This window comes from Betta splendens, chromosome 6 (assembly GCF_900634795.4).
Source record: "Betta splendens chromosome 6, fBetSpl5.4, whole genome shotgun sequence".
Taxonomy (NCBI): Eukaryota; Metazoa; Chordata; class Actinopteri; order Anabantiformes; family Osphronemidae; genus Betta; species Betta splendens.
This window is the reverse complement of record NC_040886.2, coordinates 10,699,113-10,720,090: the sequence shown is the minus strand read 5'-3', so window position 1 is coordinate 10,720,090 and position 20,978 is coordinate 10,699,113. Positions and strand designations below refer to the sequence as shown.

General features: G+C 52.1%; 2 protein-coding genes across 4 annotated transcripts; one reads left to right on the top strand and one right to left on the bottom strand.

The window, feature by feature from the left end:
* Window positions 1-43: 43 nt before the first annotated feature.
* kcp (kielin cysteine rich BMP regulator) lies at window positions 44-13,536 on the bottom strand. Of its 2 annotated transcripts, XM_055510003.1 has the most exons (39): window positions 13,402-13,536; window positions 12,746-13,272; window positions 12,486-12,558; window positions 11,880-12,169; window positions 11,634-11,802; window positions 8,006-8,085; window positions 7,832-7,925; window positions 7,681-7,760; window positions 7,509-7,594; window positions 7,081-7,406; window positions 6,860-7,009; window positions 6,674-6,780; window positions 6,499-6,592; window positions 6,228-6,401; window positions 6,083-6,165; window positions 5,922-6,015; window positions 5,664-5,846; window positions 5,416-5,586; window positions 5,170-5,343; window positions 4,998-5,080; window positions 4,737-4,910; window positions 4,463-4,642; window positions 4,109-4,373; window positions 3,939-4,021; window positions 3,756-3,849; window positions 3,508-3,681; window positions 3,345-3,427; window positions 3,149-3,269; window positions 2,913-2,995; window positions 2,703-2,802; window positions 2,483-2,571; window positions 2,198-2,300; window positions 1,972-2,114; window positions 1,722-1,894; window positions 1,416-1,527; window positions 1,236-1,337; window positions 1,002-1,166; window positions 629-929; window positions 44-556 (listed from the first exon to the last, which is right to left on the bottom strand). In XM_055510003.1, the coding sequence occupies exons 1-39, from the start codon at window positions 13,502-13,504 to the stop codon at window positions 315-317; spliced, it is 5,928 nt and encodes a 1,975-aa protein (XP_055365978.1). In that variant the 5' UTR covers window positions 13,505-13,536; the 3' UTR covers window positions 44-314. The 2 variants fall into 2 exon arrangements, with proteins under 2 accessions (XP_055365978.1, XP_055365980.1); XM_055510005.1 differs by lacking the exon at window positions 5,416-5,586.
* Window positions 13,377-20,775, top strand: LOC114856732 (uncharacterized). 2 transcript variants are annotated; one of them, XM_029152404.3, is made up of 17 exons: window positions 13,377-13,515; window positions 15,338-15,464; window positions 15,711-15,833; window positions 15,922-16,136; window positions 16,429-16,485; window positions 16,571-16,663; window positions 16,752-16,838; window positions 16,949-17,059; window positions 17,227-17,397; window positions 17,492-17,582; window positions 17,677-17,783; window positions 17,874-18,074; window positions 18,162-18,293; window positions 18,367-18,445; window positions 18,530-18,720; window positions 18,813-18,833; window positions 19,368-20,775. In XM_029152404.3, exons 3-17 carry the CDS (start codon window positions 15,743-15,745, stop codon window positions 20,340-20,342), a joined length of 2,622 nt encoding a protein of 873 aa, XP_029008237.1. In that variant the 5' UTR covers window positions 13,377-13,515; window positions 15,338-15,464; window positions 15,711-15,742; the 3' UTR covers window positions 20,343-20,775. The 2 variants fall into 2 exon arrangements, with proteins under 2 accessions (XP_029008237.1, XP_029008236.1); XM_029152403.3 differs by lacking the exon at window positions 13,377-13,515 and adding an exon at window positions 14,095-15,184.
* The last annotated feature ends 203 nt before the right edge of the window (window positions 20,776-20,978 follow it).

Sequence of the window (20,978 nt, the reverse complement as noted above, 5' to 3'; positions counted from 1 at the left end):
GAGAATGACTCACTTTTATAAAAAGCAAATGAAACAATGCAAATATTAGCAATTTCTTTTGTTTATTATTAAAATGGAAATAGAAAAATACCTGAGATTATGTGTCTTGTATAATCAGATATCGAACAGTGCTGAAATGAACCTGTACAGTCCACAAATGCCTCTTGGTAAATAATACAGGTTTAAAATGTGTACGTTTCACACGTAAAATTAGAAATGCTGAGTATAAATATATGAAGAAATTCACTTTAGATTTTGGAGCTCCCACTTTAAAAGTGTCTTGTTAGCGGTTAGCGGCGGAGCGAGTGTCCCCGTCAAGGCGAGCAGTTCGAGCACTGCGAGGAGTTTCCGTGAGTCACCTTGGGGCACTTTTCCCGTTGCACGCAGTAGTGGTTGTGTAAAACCAGGCCCGCGGGACACTGACAGCCGGGCACGCAGGGCTTGAAGCAGTGGCTCTCCATCACACCCAGCGGCGCGTCCGCGTTGAAGCAGGTGACGGGACACGGGGGGCCGCACTCGTCGAACACGAAGCCCCTCTCCGCCGGACAGCCCACGGCTGCGAAGGAAAACACAGCGTGACCCTCGGGACGACCTCGCGGCGCTCGCGCCCCCCGGCGCCCGAACTCACCGCACAGCGACGGGCTCCTCCAGCGCAGCACCACGCCGGCCTCCCGGCACCGGGCGGCGTAGGCCTCCAGTGCGTCGCACAGGCACTCGTCGCCGTCGGCGCCGCAGGCGCACAGGTCGTAGACGCAGGCTCCGTACCACGGCTCCGGAGGCACCGCGCGGTGACAGGCCCGGAAGGCGCCGGACTTCAGGACCGCGCAGCGGGCGTTGGCCTGCTTCTTGGCCTGGTAGCCGGCGTCCGCGCAGGGGTCCACGTCCTCCCCGGGGCGACAGGAGGACGGGGAGCGGCTGCTGTTTGTGACCTAACACGGCAGCGCAGTTGACGCGGTTTGTTTGCGTGTGCGGCGGTACGACTTTGCGTGTGTGAGCGTTACCCTCCAGCTGTTGCCGAAGGCAGACTCTGACAGGGCGAGCCCTCCGCCGGGCATTCTCAGGTCGTCCTGGTGGAAGCTGTTGAAGTTCCCACAGAGCCCACAGGTGCGACTCCTGTAGGACCCTGGCACGCTCACCTCCAGGTGGGATCGGCCGCTCCAAAGCACCTAGACATGGAACAGCTGTGGATCCAAAAGCACACGGTCCAAGGAGAGGAGGAGAGACCAGGTCTGTACCTTCAGGCCGATGTTGGTGTTCAGTAAGATGGTGTTGGTTTGACGCTCGACGTAGACGAACGGCTCTCTGAGGAACGGCAACGTCACAGCTTCGTCGTTGACCTGAACAAAGCAACAGCGGCTGAGTAACGTGAACGTTCAGAGCAATTAAGACAGTTTGCCCTCGACGAACATCCAAACCTTCACAACCCAGTCCTGGAGGAGCTGCACTGTGATGTCGCCGATGAACACAGTCACCTCTTTAGTCCAGGACACGCCGCTACGCCCGCGGTCATCGTTAGTCGCATGAATGCTGCGCAAACACGTGATTGTCACAAAAGAGGGAAAGAGGGAGGTAAAGCTGGACAGTAGTGATACTCCCTTATGAGATCATTTTAAAACTTTAATATGTTTCTCAGACGGTTGTTAGGAGGCAAAACAGAGCCCGGACACCAAGAGATGCACACCGTACGGCGCCTGCTTCTGTAACCATGGTAACGGCCTCACCTGAAATCTCCGCCCTCACAGTCCTGGGCCAGGACGTACGTGCACGCTCCCTGGAAGTGCAGCATGCGCCCGTCGAAGGTGCGGTAATGAGGATCCCCGAAGGCGATGCAGGTGGCGGGACGAGGGAGGCAATGAGGGCAGCAGAGGCCCGGGACCACGGCTGGCATCTCATCCTAGGAGGAAACACACACGCAGACTGGTTTCACTGGCTGAGTGATTTAAGAACGATTAAGTGACACGTTCCACTGACCGTGGCGCAGGTGAGGGGGGGGCACCGTTCACTGTGACAGTGCACGTCTCCACTGACGCACACACACTCGGTGCACTCGTCCACCTCCCACTGCTCATTACTGTGATAGACGGTTCCCAGGTGGGAACAGGAGCCCCCTGAGGCTAGAACACACACACAGACACATGTATGACATGCATGTTAGGTTCTGCACTCACACAGTACTTGGACATGCTGGCAGTGACACCTTGGCATTCGTAGCAGCACTTCCCGGGAACCTTGACTCCTTTATGACCAGTGGGACAATCCAAAGGAAGACACTCTTCAATGTTGCATTCTATGTAGCCGGACTAAGAACAGAGAAGGTGAGAATTTAGATGTAGTGGGTCTAAGTAGAAAGTTATTATATTGAAGTCAGTCATACAACAAATATAAAAACACCAAAGCTTACAGTAGATATACTGTACATACATCAGCTCTATGCAGTTGTAAACTGAACTGCTGAAACTTAATGTGAAGCGCGCTAACTCACGTTACAGCTGCACGTGATGCAGTCGTCATCGCCGTCTTTCCAGATGCTGCCGTTGTCCACTCTGGTTGTACCCTGAATCACGCAGTCTGCTTGAAACACAGGCACATACACACAACAATGACTGAACCATACCTAAAGTTAAATAAGAAAATATATAACTATACTGAAAAAAATCCATAAACTTTTAATAGTGGGGTGGAAGGAAATGTGGTCCTCTCACCTTTGCACACGGGACAGCACGAGTCTGGAGGGATGAACTGTTCGTTTACAGGGCACGTGAGTGGCAGGCACGTTTGGTGTAGGCAGGTCCACGTCAGGTCCTAAATTATAAATGATCATTTCACATTAGTGCATTGATTGTATTGATAGATATAGTATAGATGACGGCTATTTGAGTAGCACTAACAACTAACATGCATAGACGGGGTACCTTGCACTGGCAGGTGAAACAGGGGTCGTCTGTGGCCAGGACCTCGTTGCCAATCAGTGCAGCAGTACAGTTGCTCAGAGGCTCTAAACACACACACACACACACACACACACACACACACACACACACACACACACACACACACACACACACACACACACACACACACTGTAACACTTCACAACCGGTCTAGCGAGACAGAGGTGTAAATCATCAACGTGCGCTTTAGGACTGACGGGCACAGACGGGACAGCAGGAGTCTGGTCCTGTGAACAGCATGTTGCTTTTGGGACAGTCCACCAGGCTGGGACACTGCTTACGGTAGCACCTCAGGTGCTGTTCTCCATCTGGCATCACCTTAGATGGATAGAAGCATGCAAACATGATTAATGCCACTCATGCTCACAACTTCCGTTTCTTCTGTTACCGTACCTCACACGTGCAGATCTGACAGGGGTCACCGGCTGGGTTGAAACTGTCACCTGGGCCGTAGACTCTGCCCTCAAACACACAGTCTATTCAAAGACACGTGTAAAAGCTTATTAAAGAACTTCCTAATATGCATCTATTGTGCGTTCGATGCTCATTTTCTCACCGGCGCACACAGGGCAGCACTCCCCTGGCACGCTGATGAAGTTGATGCAGGGAGAAAGGCAGCGAACCTCCGAGCAGGTAGTCACCCCATCCACACACATGCAGGACATGCAGGGGACGGCGTCTGCGAACCAGCTGCTGCCCTCTGCACGCTCCTCCCCCTCATACACACAACCTGAGGAGGACAGTTTCGTGGCTGGTGAAAACCATTTCCCCCCGCGTGGCTGTAACGTTCAGCGCTCTATTTACCTCTGCAGCGAGGACAGCAGGCGCCGGGATCGGTCACCTGATGCACGCACGGCAGCCCGGGACACCGACTGGACGCACACAGCACCTCGCCTGCCTGCGGGATTCAGACGGATAAAGCGCGAGGGCGTACGCAAATAGAGGCCGGGCGACGGCTGATGATGAGATGTAGGAGATGCGTCCAACCTGGCAGGTGCAAGTGGAGCAGTGGTTGGAACCAAGGGTCCAAGACTGGCCATCGCTGAACTCGAGTCCGTCCAGCATACACACTAAATCCAGATACACACAATGGCTGTTTTTGAAATACTATTTGTAATAAATGTGCTATTACATCTTAATATGCACTAAACGTATACCCGTGCACTCGGGGCAGCACTGTCCTGGCTTGGTAACGGGCCGAGCGCACGGTGTCGGCGGGCAGACGAGTGGAACGCAGGTGACGGAGCCTCTGAGGCATGTGCAGCGCTGGCAGGGGTCGCCGGAGGGCGCGAAGGCGCGGCCGTGAGCGTGCACGGCGCCCTCGTACAGGCAGGAGTCGCACGGGGGGCAGCAGGTCTCCGAGGGGAGCGGGTGGGAGCACCGGACCGCACACGGCCTCTTCTGGCAGCTCACCGCCTCGTTCTGACCACAGGGGGGCAGAAGAGAGCGCAGCGTGAGCGTGGAGGAAGGCGGCTCATTTGGGTTTCATTGGTTCTGAAGGTTCCGCTGACCAAACAGGTGCACGAGGAACACGGGTCGGCGGGCGGAGTGAAGGTGGAGCCGGACTGATACTCGGTCCCCTGATGGAGGCAAACGCCTGTGCACACGGGGCAGCACTGTCCTGGGGGGGTCACCGGGCGCCCACAGGCGACGCTGGGGCACGGTGCATGAGCGCACACCACGGCCCCGCTCTACACAAACACAAGCTCACTGAGTCACAGGTGCAAAAAAAGTCACTTTTATAGTTCTTATATGTCCTTTGTGAGCGCGTTGTGCGTGTGTTACCAGACAGGAGCAGAGCTGACAGCGGTCCGCGGGGTGCGGGAACCGCTCTCCGCTGAAGCAGCCTCGTCCGTGGAAGCTGCAGCCGTCGCACACGCCGCACCCGCAGCCGTCCAGCGCCGGGTGCGGACACGCGGCGGCGGGACACGGCCTCCTCACACACCGCACTGAGCCGCTCTGCACGGGGAAACGCGTTGCATCACGTCAACAGGTGGCAACGGTGCCAACAGCTGGAGTGTGAGTGAGTCTGAGTGCTTGTGGTACCTGGCAGGTGCATTCTGCGCACGGGTTCCCTGAATCGGGGAAGGAGTGTCCGTTGGCGAGCGCAGCGCCGTTATAGAAACAGCCTGGAGAATTGTATCACAATTAAGGGATTAATCTGAAATAATTCATCCTAAAACTGAATAAACTAAGGTTTGAGTTCATCTCCGCATACGTTCGCATTCCCCGCAACACTGTCCGCGGGGCTTGTAGGGATGGCTGCATTCCCCGTGGCACGGCATCCTGCTGCAGCTGACCTCGCCGCCGTGGCAGTGGCACACGCCGCACGGGTCGCCGTCGTCGGGGAACTCGCTGGCGTCGGGGTACTCGCGGCCGCGGAACGCGCAGCCTGCACACACGCGAAGCAGAGGTTTGGTGCGCGGGCGCCGGCGCCCCGGGCCCCGCGTTCAGCGCCACCCACCGTCGCACGACGCGCAGCAGCGCCCCCGCACCGGGTAGCGGCAGCCGGCGGGCGGGCAGCGCGCCTTCGAGCAGCGGACGGAGCCCTCGCGGCACGCGCACTCGGCGCACGGGTCCGACGGGTCGCCCCACGTCTCGCCGTCGGCGCGTTCGCGGCCGCCGTGCGAGCAGCCTGGGGACACACACAGGGACGCGCGGCCTGAGGAGCGGCTCGAGCGGCGGCGGCGGCGGCGCGGAGCCTCGCGGTACCTTCGCAGGAGCGGCAGCACTCCCGGGTGATGGGGTGCGAGCAGGAGGCGAAGGGGCAGGGCCGGCGCCGGCACCGGACCGTCCCGTTGGCGCACGCGCACAGGCGGCAGGCGTCGGACGGGTGGTAGAAGCGCTCGGCGTGTCTGTAGGCCCGCTGCTCGTACGCGCAGTCCGCGGGAGGAGCTGATGGAGCCAGAGGCAAAAGACTTCAACTTCACAATACCTCCACGTCAGATCCTCCTCCGACTCGGCTTTTACCAGGACACTGTGGGCAGCACTCTCCTGGTGTCAGGTTTGGGTTGGAGCACGGCAGAGGTGGACACCTCTTCATCAGACACTGAATATTTCCATTCTGCAAAACAACCCACTGGCATCAGAACGTGTTTGATGGAGCGCACCAGCTCGTAGTTCTTACTTACTATGCAGCTGCAGGTCCTGCATGTGTCAGTGGGGTGAGGAAACTCCTGCCCATTGGGGTACTCCTTCCCAGCATAGCTGCAGCCTAATGCAGGGGAACGTGGCTTCATATATGAGTCTATTGTGATGTTGCCGCTGACTTCTTACCGTTGCAGTTGTTCCGACAGCACGTCCCGGGTCGGGGGGAGTTGCAGTGAGGACGTGGACACTGCGCGTGGCGGCAGTCGACCCGGCCGCTCGCGCAGCGGCAGTCCTCGCACGCTCCGACCGGACCGGGAAACGCTTCGCCGTCCACAAAGACGCGGTTTTCAAAGAAGCAGTCTGGAAACGAGCGGTGGTGAGTGGAGCTATTTGAGAGTAGGTAGGAATTCGGAAATGATACTTGACTCGTGGCCATTTCTGCCCGTTGGAACTGCACCTGGGCACTTGGGGCAGCACTCTCCAGGGGGTGTGTGTGGGTCGGTGCAGTTGAGTGGAGGACATGCTCTTGGCTCACACGTTACAGACCCGTGCTGTAGAATGAGGGGGGGGGGGGCACCCATGAGTTTGAAGACAAACAGCACAGTGTGATGAGTCTAAATGGACACACTCACATGGCAGAGGCAGATGTGGCACGGCTGCTCGGGCTCCAGAAACCTCTGGCCGTCGCTGTAGACGCGCCGGTTGAAGGTGCAGCCGTCGCACGCCGCGCAACAGGAACCTAGGAGCGAGGACGGAGGCGCTCAAGTCAGACCGCGCGCCTCAGCGTCGCGGCACACAAAGGCGGAGGGGGCGCTTGCCGGCGGGCGTGGCGGCGTGCGGGCACGCGGCGGGGGGGCAGCGCGTCTCCGAACACAGCGCCCGTCCGTCCACGCAGGAGCAGTTGGAGCACGGGCCCTCCGGCTGCCAGGTGGCGCCTTCCGCGAACTCCACGCCGTCCACGACGCAGGCTGCAGCGGGTGGAGACGGGGGGAACCAGTCAAACGGACACAGACGCGAGGAGGCGTCGGAGGGGGCGTACCTTTGCAGGTCAGACAGCAGAGGCGCGGGTCCGTGACGGGGTTGGAGCAACGGAGGGGGGGGCACCGCTCTGTGTGGCAGACGACGTTCCCACCCTGGAACGCACACACGCACACGTGCACACACACGCACGCACACGCACGCACACACACGCGCAAGCGATGCAGCAAACACACGGAGGCGTGATTCAAAGCTGGGGGACGTGAACCGACGGGGGGTCTCCGGCCGTTACGCACCGAGCAGCGGCAGCGGAGGCACGGGTCCCTCCTGGAGGAGAACTCCTGTCCGTCCGCATAGACGCCGGACTCGTACTCGCACTGCTCACACCTGCGGGAGGTAAAACATTTCACGGCCTGAAATCCGATAGAGACGGAGTCCTGCGGGTGTGGGGGGGGGGGTCGTATGGATGGGATGAGACGGGTCTGTTACCGTGGGCAACAGTCTCCGGCGCGATGGACGGGGTTTTGACATGACGAGGCGGGACAGGGAAGGGGAACACATGCCACACTTCCACTCTGCATGAAACAGCCGCAGACAAACAGCGCGTGACAGGAAACTCGTCTCCATGATCTAATCTGTAATTCGATGCGTGGCGACGTACCTCACACGTGCACTCCAAACAGCGGTCTCCGGTGGGAATCACAGCTCCGTTGGGAAAGTCGTGACCGTTCACACCACAGCCTAGAAGACACACACCAGCATCATCTATCTGGACCCACCCGCCAGGAGATGGATGGAGACGCCGAACCCACCCTGACAAACGGGGCAGCAGGTTCCGGGCGGCGGGGCAGCTGGGTTTTTGCACGGCGTGTGACACGGCTCCCTCTCACAGCGAACACGGCCCTCCTGGAGACAAGGCCGGAAAGCATCACGGCGGGTGACGGCGACGGGACACGTGCGAACCTTTCGGACCGAGTCGGACCCACCACGCAGCGGCAGACGTCGCACGGGTCCTCCGGCCTCCACTCCGCCCCGTGCTCATACCGGACACCGGAGAAGACGCAGCCTGCGGACACGCGGCAGATAAGCACGTGGCGCTATCGGCGACATCAGAACACAGAGAGAGCGCCCGGTTCCCGCACGTGGTCGACCTATCAGACGTGCGACGCTCGCTCAGCGCTTTGGAGAGCTGCAGGACCGTGCACGTTGGAGAAATGCTTTCACGGAAGCACCCTTTAGATGGAGCAGATTGCGTCGTTTGGGCTGGGACGCGTCCTCACCTCTGCACCGCTGGCAGCACCCGTCGGGCGAACTGCGGTCAAGTGAGCCGTCTTATTGAAAAATACGAAACAAAATATTGCATATATAGAAAAACTGTCGCCTAATAAAGATCTGTATACTTTTACTGTAAAATTAAGCATTTATTAGTATTTAAAACTACAATGTCATACTGTGAAATTTTTATAATTAATAACTTAACTTTGGTGCATAGTTCCAGGCCCAGACCACTTTCCCCTTGTTCTACTAGAACTGTACTATCACCACACAAAGATCTGTATATTTTTACTGTATAGTTTAGGATTTATTAGTATTCAAAACTACCAAGTCATACTGTAACTGTATGGGCCGTATAGTCAACTTTAATCGTTAATAACTAGACTTTGGTGCATAGTTCCAGGCCCAGACCACTTTCCCCTTGTTCTACTAGATGTGTACTATCACCCCACAAAAATTCATGTATTTTTACTGTATAGTTTAGGATTTAGCAGTACTTGAAAGTACTATGTCATACTGTAATACAGTCAACTTTAATCATTAATAACTTGACTTTGGTGCATAGTTCCAGGCTTAGACCACTTTCTCCTTATTCTACTAGTGATGTGCTATCACCACACAAAGATTTGTGTATTTTTACAGTATAGTTTAGGATTTAGCAGTACTTGAAAGTACTATGTCATACTGTAATACAGTCAACTTTGATGATCAATAACTTGACTTTGGTGCATAGTTCCAGGCTCAGACCACATTCCCCCTGATCTACTAGAGATGTACTATCACCACACAAAGATTCGTGTATTTTTACTGTATAGTTTTGGATTTATTAGTATTCAAAACTACCATGTCATACTGTAATACAGTCAAATTTAATCATTAATAACTTGACTTTGGTGCATAGTTCCAGGCTCAGACCACTTTTCTCTTGTTCTACTAGAGGTGTACTATTACCCCACAAAGATCTGTATATTTTTACTGTATAGTTTTGGATTTATTAGTATTCAAAACTACCAGTTCATACTGTAACTGTATAGGCCGTATAGTCAACTTTAATGATCAATAACTTGACTTTGGTGCATAGTTCCAGGCTCAGACCACTTTTCTCTTGTTCTACTAGAGGTGTACTATTACCCCACAAAGATCTGTATATTTTTACTGTATAGTTTTGGATTTATTAGTATTCAAAACTACCATGTCATACTGTAATACAGTCAACTTTGATGATCAATAACTTGACTTTGGTGCATAGTTCCACGCTCAGACCACATTCCCCATGATCTACTAGAGATGTACTATCACCCCACAAAGATCTGTGTACTTTTACTGTATAGTTTAGGATTTTAGTAGTACCATGTTATACTGAAATATGGCCCTTACAGTCAAGCATAAAACCAATAAGTACTGCACTACAAACAGTGTAGTGTGTAACTTTCTTTTTTATTGTTTTAAGTCTGTATTGTGAAGAGAGAATAATTGCATTAAATCTAATCCTGAATATTTGGTTATATACATTTTGTATTTACATTTTAGTGTTCAAAACTAGATATTACAATGTGTAAGAACAGAGACGGCAATAACTTTGATAAAACAAACTCCAGACATGGGAAATGGTTTAATGAGAACAAATAACGATTTCAGTATCCATCCATTTTCAACCGCTTTTTCTGGGGGCGGGTCGCGGGGGCAACAGTCTAAGCAAACTCCAAACTTCCCTCTCTCCGGACACTTCCTCCACTTCAGCCCAGCCCAGGACCTGTTTGCCTTGGGAGACCCTACCAGGGGCATTTAGCCCCCGACAACATAGCTCCCGGGGTCATTCAGGCACACAAACTCCTCCACCACGTTAATGTATGTTTCACACATAAATATTCAGTTTTTGACTGTTCAATGACTTTATATTAAACATTAAACATTTAGTTTCAATATTAAAAGTCACACTTTGGAGTCCTAACAGATGGTAATAAAAGGATTTAATGTGTGTGTGCTTAGCCTCACTCAGTTTTTTTATGAAAAGTGACATAATCTGGGCCTGGCATTATGCACTAAAGTCAAGTTATTCATCATCATAGTTGAATATAAGGCCCATAGAGTATTACAGTATGACATGGTAGTTTTGAATACTAATAAATCCAAAACTATACAGTAAAAATATACAGATCTTTGTGTGGTGATAGTACATCTCTAGTAGAACAAGGGGAAAGTGGTCTGAGCCTGGAACTATGCACCAAAGCCAAGTTATTAATGATCAAAGTTGACTGTATTACAGTATGACATGGTAGTTTTGAATACTAATAAATCCAAAACTATACAGTAAAAATATACAGATCTTTGTGGGGTAATAGTACACCTCTAGTAGAACAAGGGGAAAGTGGTCTGGGCCTGGAACTATGCACCAAAGTTAAGTTATTAATTATAAAAATTTCACAGTATGACATGGTAGTTTTAAATACTCATAAATGCTTAATTTTACAGTAAAAGTATACAGATCTTTATTAGGCGACAGTTTTTCTATATATGCAATATTTTGTTTCGTATTTTTCAATATTTTGAACAGACCAGACGTGTCGCTATGAAAAGAGGAAGTCGCGACGAGCGTGTTTTGTGCTCTGCTGTAAAGCGTGTAATACGGGCGCAAGACGTTTCTGAAGCGCGGCTGGCTGAACGACGGATGAACGAACGACGGCTCACTTGACCGCAGTGTCGGGCGAGGTTTCGGTCACGGGCGAGCACTCCCCGTTCACGCCCTGCGCCCAAAGGAGGGACGAACGGTCAACGATTCGGCCCCGGCGCACGCGCTGAACGCGGGCGACTGTCGGACACGCGCGCGCACCTCACAAGCGCACGTCTGACCGCCGTCCGGGACCGCGTGGGACACGTTGTGCACGGCGCCGTCCGCCTCACACCCTGAGGACGAGACGTTGAGTTATGAACGTGCACGACGCCGCTCTCATCGTTCGACCCCCGCCGCTGCTTCACTTTCCCTGCAGGACGTTTTTTTTTTGTGGAGCCCTTGTTTTCTTTCGGGGAGCTCATTAAAAAGCTCTCTTGGACATTTCAGCAGGTAATTACTTTAACGACGTCCCGTGTTTGTGGGCGAGACGGAGCGGTGATCACGCAGTGAGGAAGAGGAGGATGGTGATGAAGCTGCCTACTGTGCGAACAGTCACCGGGCAGAGCACATCAAAGCGTGTCCATAACACAATATCAGCACGAGCCCCACGTGTTTGTTTCACCTCGAATGCAGCAACTGCTAAACGAAGGCGAATGTTGGTAATTACTCGTTCACAGCTGCGTATGAGCTGCGAACGCAGGGAACCAAGTGAGAAAGCGAGACGGCACCTTGGATGTCAGCTTGACACGTAACCTTTCCGGCCGCGCACGTGCACACAGTCTCGACGTCCGCCCGCCAGCGCTGGCCGTCGTCCACGTCACGCCCCTCCCACACGCACCGCCGTGTCACACACTCGCAACCCTCCAGGTGCTGTATGCGGGACTGCAGGTCTGCATTCTGCGGTACAACGGGACAAAGAACCCCATCGTCAGTGCACATATCAATACATTTCATGGACAGCGCCTCACATCTACCTGACTTTTGACCATGTCCAGCATGCGAGCGAGCGCGTCCAGCTTCTTCTCCAGGACATTCAGCCTGTCGTCGCTCTGAGCCTGAGAAACGGGCTTCGCTCCTTGGGGAGGTCCTGGAGGCCCCAGGACGGAGCCTCTCTGCAGCTGGTCGCCCTGGAAGTCCCGGAGGTACCGGCCGCTCGGGTCCGCGTGAGGCTGCGTGGGGACGCCGTCGGGCCGGACCCTCCGACCGCCTTCGGCCTGAGAATCTGGGTTCTGGGCGTCCGCGTGCTGAGAGGGAGGCAAAAGGTCTGGAGGAGGAAACGGACGGAAAGACGCAAGAAAAGTTCGGGGCCTAAACAAACATCCTGGAAAAGTAAAGTCAAAATTAAGACCCACAGCGAGGAACAATAACAAACTGGGGGAAAGCCTGTCTACAGGCCTAAAGGTACGATTAATGCCACCATTGTTTCAAAAAGAGCTTCATAAAATCAAAACATATTTTTTGCAACAGAAGGAAAGATTCAAACAAGAGGAACTGAGAAGGGTAGAAAAATTGGCAACCATATTCAGTATAAATCTCTATAGATGTGCCTCCAGGCATGATCCAATGTGCTTTTTCTTTACCTGTGACGCTGCTGCAGAGCCACGGGCGCTTGAGGTATGCGTGCGTGGAAATGGAAGCTGCTTTCAAATGTCCCTGTGTTAGTGAACCAAAAACAAAAAAAAAATTGTTGTATTGCACTGAATTTTCTTTTTATATATAGGAAACATAACTTCAGCTATTAAATCCAATTGCTGGAGCAATTAAATGGGTAAATGTTGACGACTAACAATAAAATACAGCTCATGCTCTATAATAGTATGATAGATGTGCAGTAACTCACGTTAAATTTGCTGTCTTTCTCTCCCGGGGTTCCGCCAAGAGTGACAACCACACCTTTGGGCGGCGCCAGGTCCATCCTCTCTCCGCTTCCTAGAGGGACGACCACGGCTTCTCGACAGTCTACAAAGAACACCAGCCTGTCCGGCTCCAGGCTCACGGCCAGCTGGACCCACGCGTCCCCGGAGAAGGGGTTTCTCCCGGGGAAGCGAGCGCTGGCGGGGGCTCCGCCGCCGGTCCGGTAGTCCACGCGCAGGGTGCCGTCGAGGGTGGAGGAGGCGATTCGCAGCATCCACGAGGACGCGGAGGAGAGGGAAAGGAGAGCGGCGCCGGAGCCCGAGGACTGGTGCCCCGCCACGTGCACGCCCATGGCGCCCCGGAGGCTGGCGCCCAGGGAGCGCGTTGACTCCGCGGGCAGTGTCAGGAAGGGCGCGCGGGGGCGGAATCGGTACGTGGCCCCGTCGGGGCTCTGCAGCCGGGTCACGCCGCCGACGCGGTGGGACGTGTTCAGAGCCGCCAGAAGGTCAATGACTGGAACGAGAGCGACGCAGAGGAGACTCGAGGAATCTGCGGCTGCTGGGCCTCTAACAAGCACCATGATAGTTCTCATTTATGTGACCTAGAACTACTCATCAGTGACGTGAGCGCACGTAAACTCACCGTTCCTGTGGTCGGAAGCAGACTGGCCGTGCACCGACGGCGCCATGACCCAGAGCAGATGCATCTCCAGTAGCACGAGGTTCCTCAGCTTGCTGCCCCCCATTCTGAACCACGGTGAGGGGCTAGTTTGAAATCCAAGCACCGCACACACACGGCATTACATTCAGTAAATCTGGTGGAGGTCACATCTGGATGCCGGCGGGGCGTCGCTCCTCTGCAGGCGCCTACATTCCCCCCGGGGGCACGTCTGCACCGCACTTTCACAAAAGGCAGATAGGCGCGAGTGTCTGGAGATCAGCTGGAAATAGTGAACTAACCTCGAGTGGTGAGAGAGAGGAGCATAAAAACCCACCAGACGGGTCCAGGTGAGCTGAGCGGGTCACTGTCTCCACGGCGCTGAAGTTCTGTTCCCAGCAGGACAGCGGGAGGGAAGTCCTTTCTTCGCCTGTTTTCCCTCTTTTTGTCAGGGAACACTATCTCCACCCAGCACTGCTCAGTGGTGCTGATTCCCAAAGACCCTTGTTTTGGTAATCAGCTAAAACCTGGTCTGGAGACTGGAGAGGAGCCATGCTCCACAGCCAAAAATGCATGTGCGTGTGGAGGAGGAGGAGGAGGAGGAGGAGGAGGGGGGGGGGGGTTCACTGTTCTGGAGAACGTCCCAGTGTGCATCTCACCCCTCCTCTGGCTCCTTTGTTGTTGTGCTGTGCTGCGTTCGTTGTTTCAGAGCTTCATGAGCAGAAGCACGGAAAGATGTCTCTCTGTTTCGCAGCCTTGGAACATGGGGTCAAGTCGAGTCAGGTTAGGCTGTTATGGTGCACAGTGACATGACAAAATGAAACCTCTCCGCAGGACCAAGGTCTGCGTCAGGCAGCTGAAATGAATGCAACGCAACGTAGCAACATAATCTGATAAAAGAGAAATCCCAGTTGATTGATGCTCAGTTATAATGTATTCAGTAATATAATGTTTAATGACTTTTTTTCACCTCATACTATATTTTGACATTGATTTTTCCGTTTGAAGACAACTTACTTGTATCTATAAGAACTTATTCATAAGATTTGTGTGGTGCGGTCGCTAGTCAGTCATTGGCTCTGTAATAATTACATAGTAAGCGCTGTGGAGAAACAGATGTTCAGAACAACTGCTCCATAAAGATCTGTCCTTAACGTCATCTTTGCTGACATCTACTGGTCACATTCAACCACAGCGCCTCGGATCCGGTGGTGCAGTAGAAGTGATGCTAAACCAGCATGAAGCATAAAGTAAAGTGACTTGCACGTAATGAGACACACATTTAAACGTGTGTAGAGATGCTCTGGACGCTCTGTTTCACCCTGAAGCGAACCTTTAAGCTTTGCGAGTGTGTGTTTACCTGCGCATGCTGGCACAGGTGTGTGAAAGCGTGTGGGTTAATCTTCGGCAGACGAAACCTCGACGTTTGATGGCTAATCCCTGTCAGACCTCATCAGCCGTGACACATGCTAATTGAACAAATCCAATAGATGTAAGCTGCGCAGCCACCAGCCAGACGTTGAAAACAAGCTCCGACCTACGCGGAGCCATAAAATGTGCATTTATGACACAAGCCTCCTGCACCTGATGTCATGTTAAGCCCCGCGACGGTGCCGCTGAGTCCCGATCAGTGTTCCAGACAACGCAATGACTGTTTATGAAGGTCAAATGTGTCTGTGCCAGACAAATCTCTTAAATTCACTTCTGACCTCACCATCAGCTTCCTGCTGTGCCTAATCTGATTGGCTCCGTCCTTGTCCATGACCAGGTAAGCCCCGCCCCCAGGCTTTAGTCACTGAGCTGACATTTATCCCAGGACACATGCCGTAAGCTGCTGTCTGTTTTTAATGTGCGCGCGGGGTCATTGTGTACCGGAGGGTGTGTGTCACACGCATTGCTGTGCCTTTGTTCATTCCCACAGGCTTCGCTCTCGCGGTTTTGGGGGATTTTAAGGGGTTTGCGTTTGGAATTCGGCGATGCTGCGTTCATCACACGTTTGGAGGCCGGGGAGAGCCGCGGACAGGCTGCAGAGGATTTAACAGCAACAGGTCAGTCACCTGGAGCACAGCATTGTAACTGCTGAAGTGCTGATGGGGGTCAGTTAGGTCTACGTTGAATATTTGACAGAGAGAACAAGGGGAAAGTAAAATAACATAGCAACTAAGTCAAAGCAAGGAAAGATCCACTTAAAGGAGTTGGAATGTTTGAATGAAGAGCATTTCCAGTAATACTTTACCTTCAAGGCACGGTTCACAGCCCTGCTAAGGTCATTCTGTGTGTGCTGTCACTCAAAGCTTTGCTTCCTGAGGCCTGTCCGAGCCCAGGAATGGCTCTGTCTGACCCGGCATCGAGTGAGAGTCAGGTCAGCGTTCCGGTCTGCTCACTGCTGGTCCTCCTATGCCTGCACACGACCACAGGTACAGATGTGCTCCAGTCGCTCTTGTAGCTCATCAGTTCCGGGTCCCATTTTGTGCATCTCTAACGCGTGTGTTCTGTTGGACTCAGGAATGTCGGGCTGGGGTGGATGCCTGGACGGCCAGGACATATTCACCACCGTTAGAGAGAACAGCCTGTGGGGAGAGGTCGTCGCTGAGCTCATGGCGGACAATACCATAGGAGGGGTTCAGTGGAGTCTGGATGGGAAGGACTCAGACTGGTTCTTCCTGGACGAGAGAAACATCCGGCTCAACGCGTCAGCCGATAAGATCCTCGACCGAGAGGTAACTGGGTCCGCTGGCCTCTTGACCGCTCATCAAGGATGAGATCTTTTGTTTTCACGTGAGGGGATACTGTGCAAGGATTATGAAGGGGCTATGAGGAAGCTGTATCCAGGTTTAGACGAACTATCGTGGGATTATAGACCTGTTTCCTGGACGGAGCACGTCCTTTTTCCAGTCTGGCTCAAACAGATTAGCGGCCACTCTCGCTGTCATTCATTCCAGCCACGGTGTCATTACGTTCATTGTTAAAACATGTTCCCACACTGAATAAGTGTCTCCTCGGGTCACTTAGACTCAGGGTCCCGTCCTGATGGCTGAGCTGACATGTTACGAGGACGACACATTCCAGGTACGTTTTGTCCTGACCCGTTGCTCCTCCGATGCTCATTCAGCTTTTAAATCTTCTACCTACGTGAGTCTTGGTGTTTTTGTAGAGCGTGTACAGAGTGGTGGTGGAGATACTTAATGAGAACGATAACACACCCGCGTTTGCAGAGGACACCGTCCGCTCTTTCTTCGTCAGCGAGGTACTGAATGACGCCTAACCCTTCGCAGTCTCATGCAGAGGTCTGCACATGAACACACACACTATAAACCTCTGCCTGTGCTTTCCAGCTGACACCAGTGGACTCTGTGGTCTTTACTGTCTGTGCCACAGACGCGGATAACGACAAGATCATTTACTACATTGACCAGACATCGGTGAGATGCCTAAACGAGACAGATAGGACCACTCCAGTGGCTTTCACCCTTTTGTTTATATTGTTCTGTGTGTGTGTGTGTGTGTGTGTGTGTGTGTGTGTGTGTGTCAGCCTGATGCTGACTACTTCAAGGTTGAGCTCCCCAACAGCGGAGAAGTGATTCTGTCCAAACCTCTGGACTATGAGAGCAAAACTCAGCTGACTGTCACCATTCACGCCTCGGTGAGCAACTGCAGTTCCTCTTTTATATACGTATATAATACTGTTTAAGGGAAATAAAACCAATAAAACCAACGCTACAGTACGTACCCTCTTATAGGACAAGGAAGACCTGCTATGATCAGGTGCTCCTTATGATTATACCCTTTATATCCTTGTCATCGCCTCAGGAAATGAGCACAGCCGAGCACTTCAACACCAGCACCAACATCACCATCACTGTCCTGGATGGAGACGACCAGTACCCGCAGTTCCTGCCCTGCGCTCTGCTGTTCCAGGACCACACCAGGCACATCTGCACCAGCCCCATGTACACGGTCAACGTAACAGAGGGGGAGGAGGTCCGTGGTTCAGCCTATTTTACTGTTGTTGCAATTAGGCAACGTTTAAATGAGAATCTGATTTGTTGAACACAACGTTTGTGTCACACTTTAGGACGTGATGTTGGACTTTTCCCCCGGTCCCATTCATGCAGTGGATGGAGACAGAGGCCTCAGCTCTCCCCTCAGCTATGCCATTCTCTCAGGTACATCACACACCACCATTCACTACTATTTAACTTTTTACTGCGCCGTTCTTTTTCTGGTTGATGTATATAACTGAATTTGCAATCACAATAGGAGACCATGATGGGCATTTACTGATGGACAGGGAAACAGGGGAAGTGAAACTAGTTGAGGGGGTGAGAGACAGGCTCACAACCCCAGCACTGCAGCTTCAGGTCATGGTAAGACTCACATTCTCAGTGTGTTTGAGAGACATGCTCTGTGCTTTAGCCCGGATGCTGTCAGAGCGTCTGCTCTGTATCTGTCTCCAGGCGTATCAGAACGACGACCCCAGGAAATACTCCGTGGCTACAGCTCTGGTCCGAGTTTTGGCGGCGAACCGGTTTTACCCACAGTTCGAACGGGCCGAGTATCACGGCTTCGTGACCTCAGGGAGGAACGCGGCCGCTCTGGTCAACACCTACGGCAGCAGAGCTCTGATGTTACAAGTCCAAGACCAGGACTTCAATAATGTATGCGTCACATGACACCCAGCACGGCCAGCTCTGGATTTGCTCTGCTTCCTCCGCATAATTTAGTTTTTCTTCTCAAACGGACAGGGTTTCAACCCCATGATCTACTTCACCTTCAGTCCTACATCCAATCACACGGACACATATCAAGTCACACGGGAGGGATTTCTGATCACCAGGAACAGTCAACTCAGGCCTAAGCAAAAACACATTCTACAGGTGAGACTCTGTCAAGAAAGAAGTAAATAAGATGCTGCTGCTGATGATGACACAAGGTCGAAACACTTTGCAGGTGATGGCTATAGATGAGGAGTCAGGCGACGCCACCTCAGCTACTGTAGTGGTGGAGGTGTTGACTGAAGGACAGTCAAGTAAGGACGCGCACACACACACACACACACACACACACACACACACACAGTGTAGACAAAAACAAACGTTTTTGTCTGCCGCAGTTCCTCATGGTCCACTGGGAGACGACCGCCTGACAGGCTGCACTGTGGGCAAAGCTTTGCTCCTGAGCATGGTGTTCATGACTCTGCTCGCATGCATCTTGTTTGTCATGATGTGGTTAAAGAAGAAGCAGAAGGGAAAGAGGGATCCGCTGGAGAGAGGCTGCGTGGCCCAGGGCAAACACCCCAACGTGGTGAGATCCTTTAGGATAGAAAGCACTGTGGGTTACGCCTAAAAAACTGCATTTGTACATCCTGAAATAATTTGTACTGCATATATTTTCAGAGTTTACGATGGTTCCAGCTGGTAAGTTCTTTATTTACTTTACTTAATGTACAATTTGCTCTTTAAACTGTTTATAAACTAAAGTCATGTGTGATTGTTTTGTGTAGAATAGCTATGTTAAATAAAGGCAAATCTCATGAAATGATCTACTGAAAACATATAATAAAGCTCATTTATATGTGAAGTTACTCTGTGGTTAGACCACCGGCCTCTTACTGGTCGCTAGGAAACCCGATCCCTATATTTACATCTCACATTTAACCATCATGCACAGATTTATGAAAACCTTCACTCTGCATGTTTTTCTCTAACCACAGCTAATTACCTGTTAACTACATAAATGTGAAGCTATGAGTGTAGACATAGTTGGAAAACAAGGACTGTGACTATTAGAGACCAGGGTTATGTTAAAGGGCCTCCTTGAGCTCGGCATTAGGGGTTCTGAGTTACTGTTGGGTAGCTTGTATTGACACCCATGCTGTCTTCAGGCAGATGTTTAGCCCACTACTCCACCCTCATGCTTGAATGTTGACTCAGTGACTGTGATCGCCCCAGGTGAATCAGCGCAGTGCCATGTCGCACATGGAGGAAGCTCCTTACAGAAATGAAGAATATGGAAGCTGCAATCCTTCCTTCAGCTTCTCGGAGAGACCCGACGTCTACGCCCGTCACGACCTCCCTTCCTCCGAAGGACCCGTCGCACGCAGAACGACGGCTGCGTCCCACACCAGCTACTTCCCCAGCGAAGGTCCACGGAGCCCTGCCAATAATATTGTCTTTACACCCACCAGAAGCTCCTCTAGGTCACCCACCTTGGACGTGGCTGCCATGGATGGGAGCTCCGCCCATAACACTCAAGCTGCTTCAGCCCTAGAAAACCTCAGCTCTCTGACCCCTCCCCACGATACAAAGCTGGACCCCACTGAGGCCACTCCGAACCCTGCACCTCAAGATGCCACTAACCCTTCACCTTTGACGTGTCCTGACTCGGACACAGCCCCCAACGATTCTCCTGCTGACCCTGTCACCAGCCCCTCCTCCCAGTCCAGCATACCCTGCAGTCGCACCCGGATAGCTTCGGCAGAAATAGACAAACCATTCCGGAAGCCCCGCGTGAAGACACCCCCGTATTCACCCTTACGTTCCTCTTTCCTCACCAAGCCTATCAGCACACCCCCACCCACCCCGGAGCAAGCGCCGTTAAAAGCTAAGCTGGTGCACATAGACACGTCTCCCCTCCATACGCCGCCAGTAACAGCAGCAGGGGCAACTATGACTCTGAGCGCAGAGATAGACACACCTTCCACGTCACTGGATCAACCGGACCAACCAGAGGACCAAGGTGCATCTCAGGACAGAAGGGCTTCAGCAAACTCCGGCGCCACCCGGGATGACTCCACATCGGGGGATAAAGGTACCGAAGATGCTGACAAGATCAGTGAGGTAGATGATGAGTTAGAGTCAGACGAAGAGGAGCTGCTCAGAGTGATGGCTCGCTGTAATCCCATTTTTATCACGTTTAGTAAATGATGACAAATCGCAGGTAAAGGGGAAGATGGATGACGGGCAGTGAAGTCTGGTTCTGCTGTAGATACCGGTGCGACAATGTGTATAAACATGTACACTTAACATGATGATGACAAGATGATGATGTCATGTTTTTATGCTGTTACAGTCGCTCTACATAGTCTAAGTAACAGAAATCAGTGTTTGTAGCACAACAACACAGATTTCTCATGAATCAAAATGTTTCCTTTTTCTTTGTTTACAAGGAATATCGCGTTTTTGCTAAAGTGTAATCTATTCTGCACCCAGTAAGGTTCTGTGTAACTTAGTTTGTCCATAAAGAGTAGTGAATGTTTCAAACTTTTCTATAGTACTACTGGACTAATGCAGATTCTACGAGCTGCCTCTGTTGTTTCTTTGAAAAATGAGTAAAGACATTGTTTAACTGTAACAATGGGCCATGAGTTTTGTTTTTATTATTATTGTGCTGTGATTAATCCTTTTAGGAATATGTCACACATTCTGACCAGCTACAGTGAATTCAGTTCTATACTGTTTCTATAGTTATGAGTAATTATTAAGAGAGGATGTGAATAAATGTTCATCAGATCTTATCTGACTGGAAGTTCACATAGGTGGAAGGAAAGAGCAGAAGAATCC